General features: G+C 42.7%; 7 protein-coding genes and 1 pseudogene across 7 annotated transcripts; 2 read left to right on the plus strand and 6 right to left on the minus strand.

Moving 5' to 3' along the window:
• The first annotated feature begins 100 nt into the window (after positions 1-100).
• On the plus strand, positions 101-2,103 carry LOC141832173 (large ribosomal subunit protein uL6c). The gene is made up of 3 exons (XM_074719661.1): positions 101-181; positions 545-853; positions 1,570-2,103. Exons 1-3 carry the CDS (start codon positions 147-149, stop codon positions 1,904-1,906), a joined length of 681 nt encoding a protein of 226 aa, XP_074575762.1. The 5' UTR covers positions 101-146; the 3' UTR covers positions 1,907-2,103.
• Positions 2,104-2,730: 627 nt separating this feature from the next.
• LOC141832546 (putative calmodulin-like protein 2) lies at positions 2,731-3,691 on the minus strand. The gene is made up of 2 exons (XM_074720041.1): positions 3,632-3,691; positions 2,731-3,521 (listed from the first exon to the last, which is right to left on the minus strand). Exons 1-2 carry the CDS (start codon positions 3,689-3,691, stop codon positions 2,844-2,846), a joined length of 738 nt encoding a protein of 245 aa, XP_074576142.1. The 3' UTR covers positions 2,731-2,843.
• Positions 3,692-4,639: 948 nt separating this feature from the next.
• On the plus strand, positions 4,640-6,010 carry LOC141832371 (uncharacterized protein At5g39865-like). The gene is made up of 2 exons (XM_074719873.1): positions 4,640-5,459; positions 5,713-6,010. The coding sequence occupies exons 1-2, from the start codon at positions 4,857-4,859 to the stop codon at positions 5,749-5,751; spliced, it is 642 nt and encodes a 213-aa protein (XP_074575974.1). The 5' UTR covers positions 4,640-4,856; the 3' UTR covers positions 5,752-6,010.
• A 1,520-nt stretch (positions 6,011-7,530) lies between these two features.
• On the minus strand, positions 7,531-10,079 carry LOC141832547 (PH, RCC1 and FYVE domains-containing protein 1-like; annotated as a pseudogene).
• Positions 10,080-10,522: 443 nt separating this feature from the next.
• Positions 10,523-10,951, minus strand: LOC141832548 (AT-hook motif nuclear-localized protein 16-like). Its single transcript, XM_074720043.1, has one exon. The coding sequence runs from the start codon at positions 10,949-10,951 to the stop codon at positions 10,523-10,525; it is 429 nt and encodes a 142-aa protein (XP_074576144.1).
• Positions 10,952-11,918: 967 nt separating this feature from the next.
• Positions 11,919-13,482, minus strand: LOC141832249 (U-box domain-containing protein 16-like). The gene has a single exon (XM_074719743.1). It carries the CDS (start codon positions 13,165-13,167, stop codon positions 12,133-12,135), a length of 1,035 nt encoding a protein of 344 aa, XP_074575844.1. The 5' UTR covers positions 13,168-13,482; the 3' UTR covers positions 11,919-12,132.
• Positions 13,483-13,943: 461 nt separating this feature from the next.
• Positions 13,944-15,387, minus strand: LOC141832382 (uncharacterized). The gene is made up of 2 exons (XM_074719883.1): positions 14,775-15,387; positions 13,944-14,485 (listed from the first exon to the last, which is right to left on the minus strand). Exons 1-2 carry the CDS (start codon positions 15,373-15,375, stop codon positions 14,340-14,342), a joined length of 747 nt encoding a protein of 248 aa, XP_074575984.1. The 5' UTR covers positions 15,376-15,387; the 3' UTR covers positions 13,944-14,339.
• Positions 15,388-15,763: 376 nt separating this feature from the next.
• LOC141832284 (protein N-terminal glutamine amidohydrolase) lies at positions 15,764-19,241 on the minus strand. The gene is made up of 6 exons (XM_074719777.1): positions 19,130-19,241; positions 17,982-18,087; positions 16,769-16,846; positions 16,560-16,678; positions 16,196-16,320; positions 15,764-16,126 (listed from the first exon to the last, which is right to left on the minus strand). Exons 1-6 carry the CDS (start codon positions 19,237-19,239, stop codon positions 15,969-15,971), a joined length of 696 nt encoding a protein of 231 aa, XP_074575878.1. The 5' UTR covers positions 19,240-19,241; the 3' UTR covers positions 15,764-15,968.
• Between the last annotated feature and the right edge of the window lie 90 nt (positions 19,242-19,331).

Below are 19,331 nucleotides of genomic sequence, written 5' to 3' on the forward strand. Positions count from 1 at the left end.
ATAATACCCTTTAGTAGAGGGCATACCTTACCCGTTATTATCCTTACCCGACCCGTTAAGCAGTGAGGGATAGGGTAAAGATAACGCGTGCGAAGGAGAGGGAAGCGAGGGAGGAGAGCGAGGGAGCGAGAGAGAGAGACTCGAGCATGGCGTCGCTCACCACTTCGATTCACTCCGCCTGGTACTTCTTCTGCTTCCTCTATTCCTCTTTCGGGATCCATTAATCCGCAGGTTTCTCTTTGGTTTCGTCGCGCGTGTGCTTTTCTAGGGCATGTTACTCGTTGAGTTCGTGAATCTGGAATCTGATCGAAATATTGTTCCTTTGCTCGTTTGCTTGCTTTAGATCGCAGTTCACGCGAACGAATTTCATGTTTGCGCATCGCGTTGTGTAGTTTTAGGTGTTGGTTATTGCAAAATCCTGTCTTTACTACCTATTGTGCTTCAGTTCGCCGTGGAATTGGTTGAATTTGTTGTTTGGGAGGTTCGGGGTGTTCATCTTGTGGCATACTGAATGGATTGCCTCTTTTTGGTTCTCGCGTTTCAGCAACTTGAACGCTGCGTTTCTTGGCGATAGAAGTGGTTTCTCAGTTGCTGTTGCTCCTCTTGGCCGTGTGCGGTTCGTGCGGAAGCTGGTGGAGTGTAAAGAGTCCAGGATTGGGAAGAAACCAATTGAAGTGCCGACCAATGTGACCATTACATTGGAAGGACAGGATCTCAGTGTTAAGGGGCCACTTGGGGAGCTTTCAAGAACATTCCCTCGCGAAGTGAAGCTTGTAAGAGATGAATCAGGGTATATAAAAGTATCGAAAGCTGTCGAAACTAGAAGAGCAAATCAAATGCATGGGCTTTTCAGGTTTGTTGAATTCTCTAGCTTAATTGTTGGCAATTGATGGGTGACTTTTATGCTATTGAATGTTTAGCTTTGATCCAACCTACATGAGAGCCTCTATGGATTCTCATAGATTTCCTTGGGGATCTTCTTTAGGTAATTGCTTATGTTCTATCTCTAAGCTAGTCAGTAGAATAAGTCGCTGAGGTCTTCTTTAGGTCTCTATTACCAGGACTTCTCTCAGATATTGATCATTAGGTGACATTCCGTACCTTTCACACAATGTATTTCCTTCGAATATCCATTTTCTTCGAAGAACAGAAAATTCAGATGGTAAAAATGATTCCTTTAATTCTTAAGAAATACTACTTCTATGTTCATTTGGAGTCTTGTAGCACATTGGTTTGTTAGATAAGTGGATTCCTTTAGATAGTTCCGGCTAGCTTGGATTACACTCATGTTGGCCTTTGAAACGATAAAATGATGGTTGGGTTCTCAAAAGGATTCGAAAAGAGACTTCGACTAGTTGGAGTTAGGGTACCGTGCCATGTGGGAAGCAAGGACCTTCTTCTCAACCTATCCATTTTTTCGAAGAATAGAAAATTCAGATGTGTGAAGATGATTTCTTTAGTTCTATGTTGTTTGGTGACTTGTTATACATTAGTTTGTTAGTCAAGTGGATTTCTTTAGTTAATTTCAGGCTGGTTTCGTTGATGCTTGTGTCGCCTTTTGAAATGCAGAACTCTCACAGATAACATGGTGGTTGGGGTTTCAAAAGGATTCGAAAAGAGACTTCAACTAGTTGGAGTTGGGTACCGGGCTATGTTGGAGGGCAAAGACCTTGTTCTCAACCTCGGGTTCTCACATCCAGTTAGGATGACAGTTCCTGAAGGTTTGAAAGTGAAGGTGGAGGAGAACACCAGGATCGCCGTCAGCGGGTACGACAAGTGTGCCATCGGTGAGTTTGCCGCTGCTGTAAGAAAATGGAGACCTCCGGAGCCATACAAAGGCAAAGGTGTCAAGTATGCTGATGAAATTGTGCGACGAAAGGAAGGCAAAGCTGGGAAAAAGAAATAGACCTGAACAATTTGTGCACTTCCCTCATTTTGTTCTCGAAATGCTTGTGCTTCATGTTGCCTAAAGATTATAGTCTTCCGAATCTCGTATGCTGGTTGTTGTAACCAAACTAATGATTTTGTTTATGGCCAATATTGTAAGACTTTTCGGTCGACATCCAAACTAATCTGTAGTAAGTATCTGGACTCATCACTTTACATCTGAGTACATGGTTGAAGAACCTGTGAATAGATTATCAATACATTTGGCGATTTAGATGTGATTAACTACAATGGTGATTGTGATCTTTCTTGGTTTGGTTAACATCAATGTTGATCTGTTTCTTCATTACTGTAATTTTAAAACTTGTTTGAGGACTTGTATTGAAATGGAATGCCGCATGTTTTTGAAGAAGTTCTTGAGTAAATTGCTCTGTAAATGTCTGCTTGTGCTTTGCTCCAAATTTATGACTTGTTAATTATTTATTTTGACAGATATTTAGTGATCATAAACTCTTTTCTAACAAATAATTAATTGTGATCACCAAATTAATCAGGTTCCATAATCTCTCATGATTTGGGATTTAAAAATATGTTCTCTGATCTAATTGAGTTGGTTAATATGAGTACAAACTTGTTGAAATGGATAAAGATCGAATCTCAATAAAATTAAAATAATATTTTTTTATAACGATTAATTATAATTTTTTAATTTATCTTCTATAATGATCGTAGAATCGATTGTATAAAATCTATTAAATGGCAGATTTCTTCTTTTATTTTGTTGAAGAAGAAATTTAAAAATGTGATTTTTATGGTGAATAAATATTACGAGAAAATTAATCATTATTAGAGAAGTGAATTTTGTATTCCATTTTGTTTCAATCATTTACAAGATGCTTCTGTTTGATTTGTTTCTCCAGTTCAAATCACGGCCGCAAATCGCGGCCACAGTGGCCTCAGAAGCATCGCTGGCCGTCCATCATGCGGGCGAAATCGTTGAAGCAGACAAAGCCGTCGCCGTCGGTGTCGACGCCGTGGATCATCAGGCGGCAGTCCTCCAGGGAGCAGGCCTCGTCCCCCAGCGTGGCGAGCACGCTCCTCAGCTCCTCCGCAGAGATCTTCCCGTCGCCGTCGGCGTCGAACACCGCGAAAGCTTCGCGCAGCTCGCGCTCTGCCTCCGGCCGCGACGGCTCCGCCAGCAGCGCCGCGAGTTCGGCCTCGGTGAGGTCGACGCCGGAGGCGGGGTCAACGGGACCCAGGCGGCGGAGCGCAGCCTCGAGCTCGCGGGCGGAGAAGGAGGGGAGAAGGGTGGAGCGCAAGAGGGAGGAGGAGTCGCCGTCGGAGGACCCGGCGGCGGAGCAGCGGCGAGAGGAGGAGTTCTTGCTTCCCTTCTTTGAATGGGAGCCCAAGAAGGATGGCACGCTTAGCTTCATGGTGGAAGCGCTCGTTGCCTTCTCCGCTCTTCTCTTCCTCTTCCCCGTCTCCGCCATGGATTCGCCGGAGCTTAAAAAGGAGGGAAGAGCGTGGCGGGAAGCAGCGAGCTTCCGCGAAGCTTCCCGCGCAGATTTTCTTTTATCCGACACATCGATCTCATCGAAGGGTCCCACTAACAATACTATTTCAATGTCATTTTTCTACATTATAATAAATTTATTTAAATAAGCAAAATCGTACCTTAATAAAAAAATATATCTTTAAAATGGTAAAGAGGAATGCTATGCTGCGTAACGAGGATATATGCGACCTGTGCGCGACACCCGCAACCCCCGCAGTTGCCATTGTCGTTGCCGTGCCGTTCGGCCATCGCCGACCGTCAGATCGGGCACGATCGACGCACCACTCGCCGGCGCACCGTCCAGCGTCGAATTCCGATCGGATGTGGTCGGAATCCGACGAATTCGGTCGGAAATCGTCGAATCCGACGCGCGATCACTGACGGTCAAATCATAGTCGGATTCAGGCCAAATCACGGTCGGAGATTGGCCGAGGAAGAACCACCATACCAGATTCGGAGGTTTCCGATCGAATTCGTCGGATTCCGACCACTATTCGATCGGAATTTGACGCCGACTGACGCATCGAGGAGCGGTGCGTCGATTGCGCTTGGTCCGACAGGCGACCGTGGCTGGACGGCGTGGCGACAATGGCGGCTGAGCACTGAGCATTCACATATTTAAACGGTCAGATGGGCTCGTGATCGCATGATAGACGGTGATCCCGTGTCGCACACGAGCGCGTAGAAAACTGACGCACAGCGTAGCAAATTCGAAATGGTAAAATATTAACTCTAAAATAAAAAACTATTCTTTAATTAAAGGATAAAATAATTATTAATAAATTTTATTCTAACTTTAAAAAATTACTCTCAATTCAAATCCTTCCTTCCTTCCTTCCTTCCATCCTTCTCTTCTATTCCTTCCCTTCCCTCCCCTTTCCTTTCCTTTCCTTGTCCTTTGCCTTCTTTGATTTCCTTTCTACATATTGGACTTGCATTTATTCCACGTTTCCTCTTATTGCTTTCCTAAAAAGATAGCCATTTATAATTAACTACTTTAATAAATTTAAAAAATGAAATTTCTACGCTCATTAAAAATAATAATAATTATTAATTATTATTTTTAAAACAGGAGGAAAGATAGCTGAAATCTATTTTAAAAATAGTTTATAATTAATTAATTAATTAATTAAAGTAGAAAAAAGCTGGCTTCTTGTCGTTAAAGGCAGGCGCTTTCTCCAGAACATTCCTCCCCCTTCCGCTCTCTCATCGCCGCCGGCCGCCGCCCCTCGCCGCCGTGGTTTGTGGTTTCTCCTTTTGCCGCTGTTCTCCGCCACACGGATTGTGTCTTCTATATCAGGCCGCCGCTTGCTCTTCCGCCTTGTATTGGCCGCTGCCTGCGTCGCTCGTCCTCCGAACCCTAGGATCCCCCGGTCACGCACTGATCGGCGACGGTCAGGTCATCTTCGGAATCATGGCGGATTGTTCCAAGAGGTTGGCCCCTGTGTCGAGCTTTTCCTCGTCGTCGTCCTCGTCTTCCGGTGCTTCCCTGTTCAAGAAGTCCTTCTCCCTTCTGCGATCGTTCTCTTACCACACCCAACGGAGAGCCTCGTCGAAGAGCCTCGCGAAGCGGTGCGCCGACGAGCCGAAGCGCCCCAAGTTGATTCTTTACTCCACCTCGCTCCGCAGCATCCGGCGCACCTTCGGGGACTGCTGCGCCGTCTGCGCCATCCTCCGCGGCTTCCACGTCGCCGTCGACGAGCGCGATGTTTCCATGGACGCATCCTTCCGGCGAGAGCTGCAGGAGTTGCTGGGGAAGGGCCGGCCGGTCGTTCTGCCCCAGGTATTCATTGGCAGCCGGTGGCTCGGCGGGGCGGAGGAGATCCGGCAGATGCACGAGGCCGGGGAGCTAGGGAAAATGCTCGAAGGGGTTGCCGTTCAGGACCCTGCGATCGTCTGCGGTGGCTGCGGTGGGATTCGGTTCATCCCCTGCTCCAATTGCTATGGAAGCCGGAAGGTGTTTGTTGAGGAAGAAGGGAGGATGAGACGCTGTGAGTTCTGCAACGAGAATGGACTGGTACGATGCTCTTACTGCTGTTCGTGAATTTTACTTTCTCACTGTCATAGGGAATGCCTTTACTGGAACTAGATTTCGAAATGATGAATGAATCGAAGAGCAAACGATAAATCGAGGGAATAATTTCCCTCTGAATTCCTGTTTGTTGATCTGGAGGCAATCAGTTTACTTGCCTGAGTGGAATTTTACTCAACTTAGATGAATTTGAGAGTACCTGCTTTATCTGGAGCTGATGGTTTCTCTTGATTGCTAGTGCTGGTTCTTGTCTCAAAAGTGTGTTGGTGAATGGTGATAGGAAAGGAGTAAGCATGCGTGTATAATCCGATTGTGCGCATATCAGTTTACCAATGACATGGTTGATTGTTATTTCTTCTGGTTTGCCAGTACCATGGTTTGATAGCTAGTGCTGATCATGATAAAGAAATTACTGATTCTGATTGCACAAGTGTGTTGGAAAGAAATAAGTTGCTTGTATGATATGGTTGTACTAGTTGGTTTGCTTATAAATCTATTGTGCAATATTGAATTGTGGTGTTCAACTTTTGCGTTCATTGGGCACATCATTTCCTTTAACAGTTAGCTATCTAATGCTACTTTAAGTGTGTGTGTGTGTGTGTGAAGATTCATAACTATGTGCTGCAATCTTGATGTTTTGTTGGAGTTTCCCTTGTATGGTTGAGTTACAATTGAGTTTCAGATATCTATTGTCAACAGTTATAAGCAGTTTGAGTTTCTTTAGAAAAGTAGTTTGAGTTCATTTTGTTACAGATTGTTAACTTTGTATTGTCAATGTTCTTATATGTGATATATAGGAAAGGTAAGATTATTATCATATCGTCGAGTAGATGCAAGTGCATTCTTGGCTTTGTGTGAGACACCATGTGATTCGAAAGTACTTTTATCTATCAGTTAGTAAGCCTTGAATACTGTCATTATAACAACTGAGTTCCATTTCATCTTCTTAAGCTCATGGTTACATGTTTGTTTTTGGATGGAATGATTAACATCATCTTTTGTTGCAATGTCGGTAAACTGATGAATCGCTAGATTGATTTATAGGTTATCTTTAAGGATTCACATGGAATTCAATGATGCATAATCTTGTGTCGGTGCAATTTAGTACGAGTTGATTTGTTCCTTTGTTTCTACTTGTTGACATTTTGAATCAGCACAATAAGTCTGGTCATTTTCGTTTCTAAGTTCGATAGCGAAACATTTATCTACTATATGTTTTAAAGAATAAGTGGTTGTTTGAAGTACTGTTTTGTATCTATTTATATAGAAGTTAGTAAACATGTGTTGAGATTGTTATTGTTTCGATACTTGGAACCTTTTGCTTTCTTGCTACATTACCTTCGGCTTATCGGTATATTCCAAACTAGTTTTTTCCCCCCCATGCTTCTGTGGTCGCTCAAAATGGTTCGTCTAGAGATCAAAGCAACAGAGTAGGCTTATGTTTGTGGTCTATGCTGAGTAGCAAAGGCATCATGGTCTCCCATGGTTCATCACCAAAAGGTTTTTAGGGCACCTTTTTAGACAAGTGCCTCTCATCATTCTTGCCTTGAACAAAGAAGACAGTTTGATCACCTCATTCTAACTTTGAAATATCAATTCACTCGGAGAGGGACCATTTTACTCCGCTCCGTAACACTATCGAGCATGGTGAAATGGTACGAGGTTTTTGTATCATCTCATTTTGCCCCACAAGAATTTCAATGCAAAGAGCAAAGGTAAGATGTTCTCTTTGCTTGCCCCTCCGAACCACTTGGCCATCTCTAGTCACAATTGCAGTAATAAATCTTCGAGAAGTATCGGTTCGGCACATGAAAGTATTGCTTAAGCATGAAACTCACTTTGTCAACACAAGTACACTTGAGCAACACATCCTGTAAAGATTACATGGAGCCAGAAGAGAAGGGCAAAAAACAATTGATCTTATGACATTTACAAAACAAGGTATTATTCAAGCAGTGCAACAAAGAATATACATGTGCTTAAGAGCCAAAAAAGAATGATCAGCTAAAGCTACTTGGTATAACAGAGTCTCAGCTAAAGCTACTAATGTGGTTTCTTCTTAAGTAGGTCCTTCATTGCTGGCATTTGCGGGGAACCGGTTGATGATGCGCGCATTGTATTGCTCATATACCCTGGCACGGTTCTCAGACCACCATTGCTCTGCCTGCTTATCACTGAATCTCTTCCAGCTGCATTCATAGAAGAAATCGAAAATGGTTTTCGTAAGCCCTAGATTGCAAAGTAGCTTGAACATGTTTTTTGAACTCCGAGCAATGACCTAATTATGAATGCAGATAGGTTTAAAGCCATAAAGGACTTGCACATACCTGAAACGAACCCTCTTGAGATCTTTCATTTCCAGGTAAAGAAGTGAGAGTAATATACATGTTCATGTTGTTCAACCCATTCGGAAGGAAGAGTAGAGTTGGAAATGTTCTCCTTGCTTCCATTCCCAACTTCAGAATTGCTTGCGGAACTAGGACCATACCCGTTTCCATACGAACTGTTTGAATCTAGCTCATGGGATGCAATGCTGATGCTTAACTGCTCCACATTTGCCGCCGAAAAGTCGGACGTGTCAGATGTTGCGGTAGTCGGATTTAACGATGACAAAGAAGGGAATTTGCTGCTCTTTTCTGCTCTTACTGGTAACCTCTCTGCCATGTCCTTTAACTATCAGACAGATAAGCCAGCAAAAAATGAATGTCTAAAGACAGTAAGAGTAGCAGCAATAAGCAAATTAACGGCGATTTGGCGCTAAATCTGATTTGCATATCATGAAAATGGAATTGAGGGATTGTCAAAGTGTATGAATCTGAGAATTCTCACACTGCATATCTGTAGAACAACCTAAAAACCAATATGAAGTCCGAATATATGGAAATTTATAGCATACGACACAGGTAATATTCTTACGTGTGCAGTTAGAACATTGTCGAAAGAGATTCACGCACCGCTAAAAGCATACGACATAGGTAATATTCTTACTTGTGCAGTTGGTGACTTGATGCCCTCTTTGGCTGCCTTGCATTTTGCAGTCTCCTCTCCTGCGATTGCAATTGCCTCCTTCAATTGCTTAGCTGTTCTTTCCAACTCAACTTCTTGGAGTTGGGCCTTGCGGTTGAGATTTTCCACCTACAAAGTTTTAGATAGAAGTTTATTAAAAGTGGTCAGTTTCTCCTTTCAATGAACAGAAAATGCTTATGGCAGCATTGTGATGTGAAATACCTAAAACTCCAACCAGAAAAAAAGTGGCAATCTAGGCAAGAATTGGAGATAGCACATGAAGCTATTGTTATGTCTCACAAGTTAAATTTAGGAATCTCTATCTCTCCCAAATCATTACAAGGATGGACATTTTGATGACTTTCAGGCTTCTATGCAAACTATAAAATGTTGAAGTTGAGTTCCCTCAAGAAAATTGTCAGTGCATCAAAATTACACACTAAATGAAAAAAGCAAATAGCTTTTGTTAGTTCTCAAGCTTCCAATTGACTTTTTACCTGAACTCTTAACCTGGTAACTTCTTGGCCAAGCTTTTCGTCTGTGGTTTCCTCTTCCTGGATCATGAATTTTGAAGAACTAAGCTCACCAAGTGTTGGTGTTGGCGTGGTAGAACGAGGAGGGCTGGGACGTCTGGACGTCGGTGATGATGCCCTAGAAACAATCCTTGAACCAGGAACAGAAGCTGAGAAGAATTTTTTTGATGCTCCAAATACTGGATTAAAAGATTTTGAAATACCAAGGGCACTCCATTGTGAGTTTCCACTTGGAACTGGGGATCCAACTTATCCTCCTCAACAATTTCAGTGAGATCCTGTGTTGAGCTTCCTTTTCTGTTAACTAAAGACTGAGATGAAGAGTTCATTTCGAAGGTCTTGCTCAGTTTGTTATAGCAGTGGTCACAAACCCGATGCGGTTTCTTAGGATTCGGCACCATAGACGCCCTAAGAGACTTCTTTCTACGGCAAGAATGGCAAAAGACAAGTGCACAATTGTAGCAGTTGTGTCGTTTCCTTTTGAAGTTGAATGGCAAACGGCAACCTGAGCACATAGACTGATCAACACCAGAAAGCCACTTATGAATGCAAATTACTGCAATGGTAGGACATTCGAATTGTGAAGCTAGCACCGCAAACGGCGTATTTGCAACCTGAAATTTTTTTAAAGCTTCAACAAGGGCATCTGGATTGGCTGTATGCGCTTCCCGATTTATCCTGGTTGATTATCATGAATACAAATTGCTGCAGTAAAGCTAGAACCGCAAACGACTAGTCGGCCATTAGCTCCTTTACCCCAGGAATAGACTTCAGTTCTTGAAGTCAAGACTGCCACATGATAATCACCACATGAGATTTCCTCCACAAAACTTTTAAGCAATTTTCCTTCTACACGGACAGGTAGCTTTCCCTCTGCTAGGGAATTTCCAAGCTGACCATAAACTGCACTGCCCATCGTATAGGTAGTCAGCGCTACAGTTAGGCTGTTTCCACAAGCAACTTGACAAAAATTCGGTTCAATTAAGTCGGAAACACGTGTGGGTACAGGTCTACATACTTTGTCTCCATGGCCAAGACGCCCTTTATCACCATCGCCCCACCTAAAAATTTATTTTTTAAAAGTAATATTTTAATTTATTAAAAATAAATAAATTTAAAAAAAAAGTTCAATTCTTAACTATAAAAATGAGCTGGCTATGTGAGGGTGAATAAAAATTCGATTAAATTGAACAAACCGACCAAACCGACTGAATTAAAAAATTCAGTTTGATTAATTCAAAATTTTGGTTATTTTTTTTTAAAAATCGATTAATTCGATTCAGTTTCGATTTTAAAATTCCTTAGATTAAATCGAATAAACCGAAAAATAATTTATAAATTTTAAGTAAATAAATTTATAAATTTTTAATTAATTAGTAAAATTTTAATAATATTTAAAAAATTTGGTTAATTCGGTCGAAAATCGAATTAACTGATAAAATATCGATTTGGTTTGTTCGATTTTTATTGGAAAATTTGATCGTTTCGATTGGCTCGAAAAAAATCGATTTATTCGATTTTCAATTTATTCGATTGGCCCTGCAAGGTGAAGATGCCCTGGAGGCCGTGGGATGACGAAGAATGGTGCAGCGAGATGCCGGACACGGCCCCGATGGTGGAGGAGACGACGAGGCCGACGCGGTGGTCGCGGACGAAATCGGACAAGTCGGAGACGATGTCGATGCCGTCGTCGAAATGGAGGAACACGAACTTCATGGACGATGACGCGGTGCCCTTGGAGACCACCCCCTGCCGCTTGGGCTTGTTCTTGGTGCCGGGAGGGCGCCCTCGGCGCTTCCGGACGGAGGACGACTCGGCGCAGGTCTCGTCCGGGACCACCACCCATGGCCAGGACGTGCCATCACCGTCATCATCGCCGTCGGAGGCGGGATGGTTGTGGCTGATCACACCGCCGGAAGCTCGCGCTGACTCAGCCATAGCAAGTCGGACCGGCGAAGAGAGCCACCGACGAAGTCCCTTCTGACGCCATATAAATAGGGGTGAGTATTCGGTTAAAACCGAACCAAACTGAATAAACCGAAAACCGAATAAATCGATTTTTTTTAGCCAACCGAACCAACCTAATTTTTTAATAAAAATCGAACAAACTGAATTGATATTTTATTGATTAATTCGATTTTCGATCGAATTAACCAAAATTTTTAAATATTATTAAAATTTTACTAATTAATTAAAGATTTATAAATTTATTTACTTAAAATTTATAAATTATTTTTCTAGTTCGATTTATTCGATTTAACTGAATAATAAATTTTAAAATCGAAACTGAATCGAATTAACTTTTTTTAAAAAAAAAAAACAATCGAACCGAATTTTTTAATTTGATCAATTTATTCGATTTAATCAAAGTTTTGTTTAGCCCTAATAACCGAACCGGTCAATATGTCAGGCAGTGGGGTGGGGCCAAGGAAACTGCCAATAACTCTTGTGGAAAATGCAGGATGTGATGCTCCACTTCTGATTATCATCAGGAGTGTCAAGATTCAACAATCAAGAACACACACTAGTCACTATGGTCGTCTCCAAGTTCTTGTTTGGGATCACAAAACTCTATGAAATTAAGAATCCATTTTTAAAGTTATACCTCAGTCATTGAATTCAAAAACTCTACTGATGCCAAACTTCAGAAATACCAGCAATTGGAAAACAAAAAGATGACATTGAAAGTTTGGCATTCAAACTTGAGATTAAAGTTTCTGGATTTATGGTCAAGAATTCCCTAAAATCATGAGACTAAAAGATTCCACAATATGAAATCAAACACATCCAAGTTTCACTTAAATCTGATTATAGGTTGGCACTGAAGAGACATTCTAGAGCAAGAAAATATTACTCAATGTAACAAGAATAAATTGATAAAACATAACAAGCTTGATGATGAATGTTCCTCTATAACAAGAACTGATTGCAACAAGTAATCAGTGCCTGAGTGGCCGCTATGTATTCAATATCAATTGTGTTACATAATATTTACATTCATAACCTACCAATTTGCAAAGTTTTGGTTTTTTTTTATAATTAGTTTCCTTAATAATTGTGCACGAAGAACAGGTATTAACAAACACAAGAACAAAATCGCAGAAACGCAGCTAAATCAGTTAATTAATTGAGCTATGGAGCGAGGAATTACTGTAGGAGGAGGAAGAGAAGAGCAGCGATTGCGGCGCTGAGTCGCCGATGCCGGTCTCGGTGTCCTCCTGAAGGCCGCGCACCAGGTGGCTGCCGCGCGCGCGCTCAAGGACGCGGAGCAACTCCGCCGCCTTGCTTTTCCCCCTGGCGCTCACCTCGCCGCCGACGCCCTCGGCGAGTTCACGCACCAGGGTCTCCGCCCCCTCCGACTCCATGACGTCGCCCACCGCCTTGTCCCCGCCGCTCCTCACCAAGTTCAGCAGCGCGGCCGCCGCGTTCTCCCTCGCCCTCCCGCTCGCCCCCGTCGCCGCGTCCACCAACTCCACCAGTATGGCGACGCCGGCCACCCTCCGGAACGCGTCCACGCTCTCGTAGCAGCCCGCCACCTGGGAGATCACCGCGGTCGCGTCCTCCACCACCCCGCGCCGCCCGTCCTTCACCACCAGCGCGAAGAGCGGCGGCACGGCGCCCATCTCGACGAGAGTGGCGCGGTTGAGCGGGTAGAGAGAGAGGAGGAAGATCGCCTTGAGCGCGTCCTTGATGGATCGGGTCGGCGTGACCCCGTGGCCGCGGAAGAGATCCAAGAGGGCAGCGATGAGCGACCGCTTCGACCCGATGATGGGCCGGTACTCGTCAACGGAGAGGAGGCTGTAGACGGTGGCGGCAGCGTTCTGCGCGGCGGAAGGGCAGGGGAGGCGAAGGGCCGCGGCGAGGGCGTCGAGGATGCCAGGGGTGGACATCACAACCTCACGGGCGGAGATCGAGAGGTTGAGCAGCGCGGCGGAGGCGTTCTCCTGGGCCTCGGCCGCCGAGGGGTCAAACTCAAGGAGCGCGGACGCGAGGAGCGGGACCGCGCCTGACTCAGCGAGGGGCGAGCGCATCTCAGGGTCGTCCCTCGAGAGCCGGCGGATTTCGGCGACGACTTCAGCGGCGGCGCCCGACCGGGCAGGGGCGGACTCGAGGCGGTGGACGATCGTTCTCGCCGCGCGATGCTTCACCTCCATGGATCGCCGCCGGAGCCAAACCAGATCTGGAAAAAAATCGAGAAGGTTCGGCTGCTACCTTTATCAGGCGGTGGATTCCGAAGCGGATTCCAATTGGGAACCGACACGTGGGGGTCGATGAAAGGTAGGGGCCCACGGAGGAGGAAATTTCTCGGTCATGCGCTTACCCACCAACCACCGACGGCGATGGATCGAGGGCCCACGCCGCTTGCGAAAGGAGAGAAGCTCTTTTTGACCATTCCATGACGTTTCCCACCTGCAATCAATGACGGCACAAACAGGAACCTACAAAAGAGTTGGATATAATATCTCATATCAAAAAAATTATATTTCCTTATTGTAAAATAAAAAGAAAAATAAACAATTAGCCCCATTGATAATGAGCTACATCCCATTGATTATCTCTGGGGTGATTGGACCGGCTATAATAAATCTCAGCGGTATCAAACAATTTGGAGAAAATAAATACATTAACTAGAGATTCGCAGTATCTGTGACAAAAACCGCGGCACCATTACCCCGGGGACTTCTTTACTATAAAACAATCTCTACAAACAAAGATTTTATGATATGAACAATATTTGTCAACAATCATCAGCTTGATGGAGATCAAATTCGTGCAGCAATTCAACATTTTGTTCTATTTGGCCAAACATTTATGCAATTCAATTACTACTCACTGCAGCAATAACTCAAAACCTAAACCTAAAAACTCACATTGCAGCAATAACTCAAATCCTATGCATTCCAAACTAGATCTCAAGGCAAGGAGAGATCAAATAAAACAGTATAAAGTGGAACATAAACATACAATAACAAATTGTCACAATGCAGAAGCATCTACATACAATTGAGATTCAGAAACTGAAGGTGATTGGATCTATTGAACCTCTCTTATTGATCATGGATACACACCCAAGAGTTTTAGTCCATCTCTTATGTGTGTTTGCCATTGTCTATCCTATACGGTATCGAAAATGAACTCTAACTTGTTAATGACTATGTGTGATATGGATTAGTGGAAATACAAAACATGCTTGGTAAGAAAGTGAAAATCTAGAACAACAAAGCTTAGAGTGCATCAAGGTAAAGGGGCAACTGAACATGCTTTCTCAAAATTGTGCCAAGACTAATGAAGCATGTAGCATCAACATGTATTCAGTCGCTACAATTCACAATATCCCTTTTGGTTTCACAACATTCCTTTGCAGAGATGAACTCGATTTACTTATGAAGTTGCTGAACACATCCATGAATGATGGTCCAGATTGCAGTCTAACTAGGTGCATCCTATAAGGTATCAATACGGTCCTCAGCCCTGCAAGCAAGCAAAACCAAATCCCATATCATAACCCCTAGTCAATCAGATTCGATCCCAATTGACTACAGTAAGAAAATTATATTGATATGCTTGTATAACCACCATTGTTGAGAAGGTCTTAACTAGTATTCTACTGAATTTCATGGTGCTTGAGCACTAAGAATTATCATTGTTAAAAGGGATAGCACACTATCCTAATGCAATAAGAACCTACATGAGCATACACTATAGAACAGGTGAAAAAAAAAATTAGAAGGGAAAGGGGATACTAAATTTTGAATCTTGCCTGCAATACACATAGATCGATAGATAATTGCTGCTGGAGCACCACCACCTTTCGAAGTCATCCTCGGCTGCTCCAGGCATTCCAGGAAGGCGAGGTCCGCCTTCAGCAATTTTGCTTGATCGTAGGTGTCGTAGCCGATATCATGGCAATAGCAGCAGAAGTCGACCCAATCGATGGGGCGCTGATCCCACAGCATAGAACCGCCGTCCTTGCCGCTGGACCAGTTGGGGCCGCAGTAGTGGCCGTACCGAGGGAACAGCTGCGAGAGGAACCCCCGAACACCACCATGCCAGGGCACGGAGGCGACGTAGGGACGGAAAAGAGGAACCGAGCAGCCTCGATCCGATGAAATCCGCCGAGGCCGTGGAAGCGGCGAGATCGGAGCTGGAGAGGCCACGAGGGCGGGATCGGGCACCCGGGGTGGTAGAACCCAGCGGAGGGAGCTCGCGAGGAATTCAAGAAGTGATTGTGGGAAGGCTGCCGTGGATTTAGGTATCTCGGCGGTGGGATGGGCGGGGAGGGGGTTGGATTGGGGGGTGGCGGTAGAGGCGGAGGAGAGTGAGGCAGGTGGGAGAAGAAACCATGAGGATTTATGCCTCATCGATCCGCCGGCGCCGGCGCTGCCTGCTCCGCCTGTGACCCCGCCTCCGCCTTCAGCTCGGAAAATTTTCGCCGTGATGCGTCGGAGAGGCGCAGAAAGTAACGGAATCTGTTTTAACGAAAAGTAGAAACTCAGCGTCAAATTTCGCACCCGCATTCCCATTGGTCAATATAATAACCATACAGCGGACCCCACATGAAACGAACCAATAAGAGACCGGTATTTAGATGATCAAAAAGAAAAGCTCGCTGTTTAATTTTCCGCACTTTATCTCGTATTCCATGGAACAAGTATGCGGCATCCACTCACAGCGACCGGAATAAATGACGTGGAGTCTACCAATGAGAGAATGACACGTGTCACTGCCAATTGATGAAAATCCAACGGTTCATTAAGCTCAGAGAGCAAAATGGCAGTTCTTAAAATTTGAAGAGCATTTTACAAGTAGCCAGAACTGTAAAAATTCTTTTACAAATATAACTTAAGGTTTTCGATCATTTAGGCATCGAGCCGATCCTCAATGACTACGACAAACATGGCTCAACGAGGAGAATCGATCCATTTGCTTTCCTTTTAAAGATTTGCAAAAGCTGTCATTGATATATTTGAGCAAAGAACCACTCCAACATTGCTTCACTCACCACCACACCATATTCGTTCGAGAACACGCCATGGAGCGAATCCTGTGCGTTTGCCGACACATCGGTTGCCCTCATTTGGATGTATTTGTCTAGGTTGTTAGTAGTCCCATCTACAGTAGACAGAGAGTAAAAAATTATCATAGAAAATGCAAAAGGTTTGTTTATGCATCATGAAATACCTTCACTAGTAATAGGTTTGTATGTCGGAGGCAAGGCAAGCCAATTCCCTAGACCATCTCTCATGTGACTTCTATCTGATGCGAAGCAACGAAGAAATCTCGGAGCATGAACTACTCGGAAAAGTCTGCAAGGTAATCAAGTTAGTTCTTAGGGTGTGATTGAGATCAAGCATACCACATCAGTCATTTTATCTGGTTTTGTGTGCTTATAATTTGTTTGTGTACAATGTTTCAGTGATTTTGTAAGCAAGGGACTTGTCGAGCAAAATGTATATATGTATCGATCTTAACGCAGAATTATTGTTTCATTTATCGTGCCAGAGAACTAACAGATAATGCCTATTTGATGAACCAAAGAAATCACCTGCTATAAGGAGAGCTGACTGGTTTAATGGCTTCAGGAAAGTACACTGTAAGTGGAGAAGGGAATGGAAGATCAGAATCCAGATCCCACACCAAATCGAATGCCTCGCCTCTTCTTTTCTATGGCTCATCAATGAACAGGAAAAAGGATTTTTCATAATACATATCAAAAGAGTAATCTCAATTCACCGAAAAACTTTCAGCACTAACCTGTATGCAGATTACATGATAATCCCACAATACCAGCCCATCACTTCTTTTACTAGCCTTTTGATGCCAAAGAGGAACCTTGAGAGGAGATAGTGAACAAGTCCACTTTAGAACTGCTTTATCTCCAGTTAATGCAAGAAGGGAAGTAGTTAATTAGACGATAAAACTCGTTAAGATAGTTTATAATGATTGGCATGGCAGGTGAATGATATATAAATCAAGTTCAGCTGTATATCAGTCGCTTGCGGTCTAAATTTTAGCTGATCAATCTAAATTTGCATATTAGAGCTTTTGCAGTAGTAGATGAATAGTAAAACATCCTTCATGATTATATTTAACAAAGGACTGAACAATCGACAAGAGAAATATACATAAGAGATGAAGTATTGCTTTATCAAACTAAGACAAACTAGTTCCATTAGTCCCACCCAATTTTAGTTACCAAAATTCCTAGGCTTCCATTTCCCAACTGGTGCTAAGAGTTGATATTAAACTCACACTCAAGTTGCAACTGAAGACCCAGAAATAGTATTGAAGAATGTAGAAGTCGTCTACTTGATTCACATATATAGTTTTAACTTCACTTCATACACACTATAGTTGAAAGCGTTGAATCTATTAGAATGGTACAAGAAAATTTATTAAATTATGAAATATATTTGGTAACTTAGAAAATCTATGGCATATTGAAAAAAAACGTTCCTTCTCTTGAATCATAGATAGTTCTTGTGAGTCAGATAAATTAATAATAGCTAACGATATAAATGTGAGACCATGAGCCTGCAAGATTTTTCATTGATGCAATTTGCAAGAGAATCTTATGCGATACAGTTATATTTCTCAGGGCAACAAAAAGGATACTTTAGTGTTAACAATTCATTTTGTAAAAGCTTCAAAATACCATACAAATCTTTGTTTTTTCTTTTTTGATCATGCACTTGATACCAAACTCTTATTTGACAACAGCTATAACCTTTACAAGATTGACCAAATCCCACATGACATGGTTGCAAGAAAAGGATCTTAAAGATTACTAGGAGCAAGAGCTTCTGATGCATTATGAATTACGATAGAATGTTGATATGGAATATAGAAGAGAATAATGATTCATCACGTCGCAATGTAATCAAAAAGTGTTTACTATGTAAGATGATTGTGTTATGAGCACATAAATAACTATGATAAACTAAAAGCGTAAAACATAGAAGTGTACCATTTTCTTCTCGTTGGATATGAAGACAACAAAAAGATCAGCGCCTACTGGATCAGCAACCCCAACCTTACATAGTTTCTTACAGAGTAGATATACATTCTCTTCACTATTAAAACAACATTAGATAAGATGTTTGACATTCTAATATCGAAAGTTGAAAAGATATGAAGATAAACATAAGCACCTCTACTATCTAGAGAGAAACTCGATAGGATATTGTTATTAAATTATATAACATGCTACCATTTAGTATCTTCCTTTTATAGAGATTTCTAGAAAAGATGGAGAAGCATTCAAGAACATAAAAACAATATATAACTCATTTTTCCGCCATTAAAATCATTGAAGCTTAGATATTTATTATGCACACAACAATTATACATTTTACATGCAAAAGTATCGGAAACTTCATTGCTTCTCTGGTTTCTGAAAACAAACTAGATGAACGAGAATATATTCCAAACTTCCTAATGCCAAAAATGCAATGAGGACTTCAAGATAGTGATTGTAGAAAATCATATTCCCTAGCAATCAGTGCCACTAGCCATATTGAAGTTTGTGACTCAAAGTAGCATCCAACAGCTAAAGGAATTACTGGTCAATTGTATTACTTGAGAGAATGATGAGAGAAAAGCGCAATCTTGGCTGTCGTAGCTTCTTCTTTGGCTAATCGAATCATCATCATCATAAAGGTGTGCTTTACCAACTATTTAGCATTGACTATATGAATTTTATCTTCCATTGAGCTCAATGCGAGCAATATCATTAGTAGTTTTCAAAAAATTCAACCATCTTTTAATACATTGATCGATGTTTTCATTAGTATCGATCTCTAATGAATGCAACTCTTCTAACTATAAAATTTACTAGGCATCTTTAGATGGTCATCTTCGGCTATACAATTCTAACTTCGCTTCCCTCTTCCGTTAGTTTCTTCAATATAACGAAGAAAATGACAAATTTGCATTGATGCCCAAAACCTACAGCCAAACAACAAGGTTCGACAGTCGACTGAGCAGTTCTGAGCTTATGTATAGAAAAATCGATCAATTAGCGACCGATGAGCATGATTCAGGCACTGAAACCCTACCTTAGGTAGATTGTATACTGACCCAGAAAGGAAATAGACATGGAGGATCGAAGCATACCAGTAGCAAGGGGTGTGCGGGAAGGAAGAAACACCGAGAAGACGCTCGCTAGGAAGGACTGACGACGACGTCCCTTCGCTTTCCGACGCAACGTCATCGACCATCGCCATGATCGCACGGCGAAGCTGCGAAATCGTGCACGGTCAGCAAGCGGGCCTTTTATCGATGCTTTTGATGGGCCGGGCCGCAATTGGGCAGATAT

The sequence above is a fragment of the Curcuma longa genome, chromosome 7, assembly GCF_044706935.1.
Source record: "Curcuma longa cultivar G26 ecotype Majalengka, Jawa Barat chromosome 7, ITB_CL_G26_1.1, whole genome shotgun sequence".
In the NCBI taxonomy this organism is placed as follows: domain Eukaryota; kingdom Viridiplantae; phylum Streptophyta; class Magnoliopsida; order Zingiberales; family Zingiberaceae; genus Curcuma; species Curcuma longa.

What these genes read in the sequence shown, in the direction of transcription:
- LOC141832173 (XM_074719661.1), top strand. Translation starts at nt 147, where the DNA reads ATGGCGTCGCTCACCACTTCGATTCACTCCGCCTG. An exon ending in ACTTCGATTCACTCCGCCTG is followed by an intron (nt 182 to 544) that starts GTACTTCTTCTG and finishes CTCGCGTTTCAG; the next exon opens with CAACTTGAACGCTGCGTTTC. An exon ending in CAAATGCATGGGCTTTTCAG is followed by an intron (nt 854 to 1,569) that starts GTTTGTTGAATT and finishes TTTGAAATGCAG; the next exon opens with AACTCTCACAGATAACATGG.
- LOC141832546 (XM_074720041.1), bottom strand. Translation starts at nt 3,691, where the DNA reads ATGGCCGAACGGCACGGCAACGACAATGGCAACTGCGGGGGTTGCGGG. An exon ending in GTTGCGGGTGTCGCGCACAG is followed by an intron (nt 3,522 to 3,631) that starts GTCGCATATATC and finishes ATTATAATGTAG; the next exon opens with AAAAATGACATTGAAATAGT.
- LOC141832371 (XM_074719873.1), top strand. Translation starts at nt 4,857, where the DNA reads ATGGCGGATTGTTCCAAGAGGTTGGCCCCTGTGTCGAGCTTTTCCTCG. An exon ending in TCTGCAACGAGAATGGACTG is followed by an intron (nt 5,460 to 5,712) that starts GTACGATGCTCT and finishes CTTGATTGCTAG; the next exon opens with TGCTGGTTCTTGTCTCAAAA.
- LOC141832548 (XM_074720043.1), bottom strand. Translation starts at nt 10,951, where the DNA reads ATGGCTGAGTCAGCGCGAGCTTCCGGCGGTGTGATCAGCCACAACCAT.
- LOC141832249 (XM_074719743.1), bottom strand. Translation starts at nt 13,167, where the DNA reads ATGGAGGTGAAGCATCGCGCGGCGAGAACGATCGTCCACCGCCTCGAG.
- LOC141832382 (XM_074719883.1), bottom strand. Translation starts at nt 15,375, where the DNA reads ATGAGGCATAAATCCTCATGGTTTCTTCTCCCACCTGCCTCACTCTCC. An exon ending in TCGATCTATGTGTATTGCAG is followed by an intron (nt 14,486 to 14,774) that starts GCAAGATTCAAA and finishes GCTTGCTTGCAG; the next exon opens with GGCTGAGGACCGTATTGATA.
- LOC141832284 (XM_074719777.1), bottom strand. Translation starts at nt 19,239, where the DNA reads ATGGCGATGGTCGATGACGTTGCGTCGGAAAGCGAAGGGACGTCGTCG. An exon ending in TATCCAACGAGAAGAAAATG is followed by an intron (nt 16,847 to 17,981) that starts GTACACTTCTAT and finishes TCTCCTCTCAAG; the next exon opens with GTTCCTCTTTGGCATCAAAA. An exon ending in CAAACCTATTACTAGTGAAG is followed by an intron (nt 16,127 to 16,195) that starts GTATTTCATGAT and finishes TGTCTACTGTAG; the next exon opens with ATGGGACTACTAACAACCTA.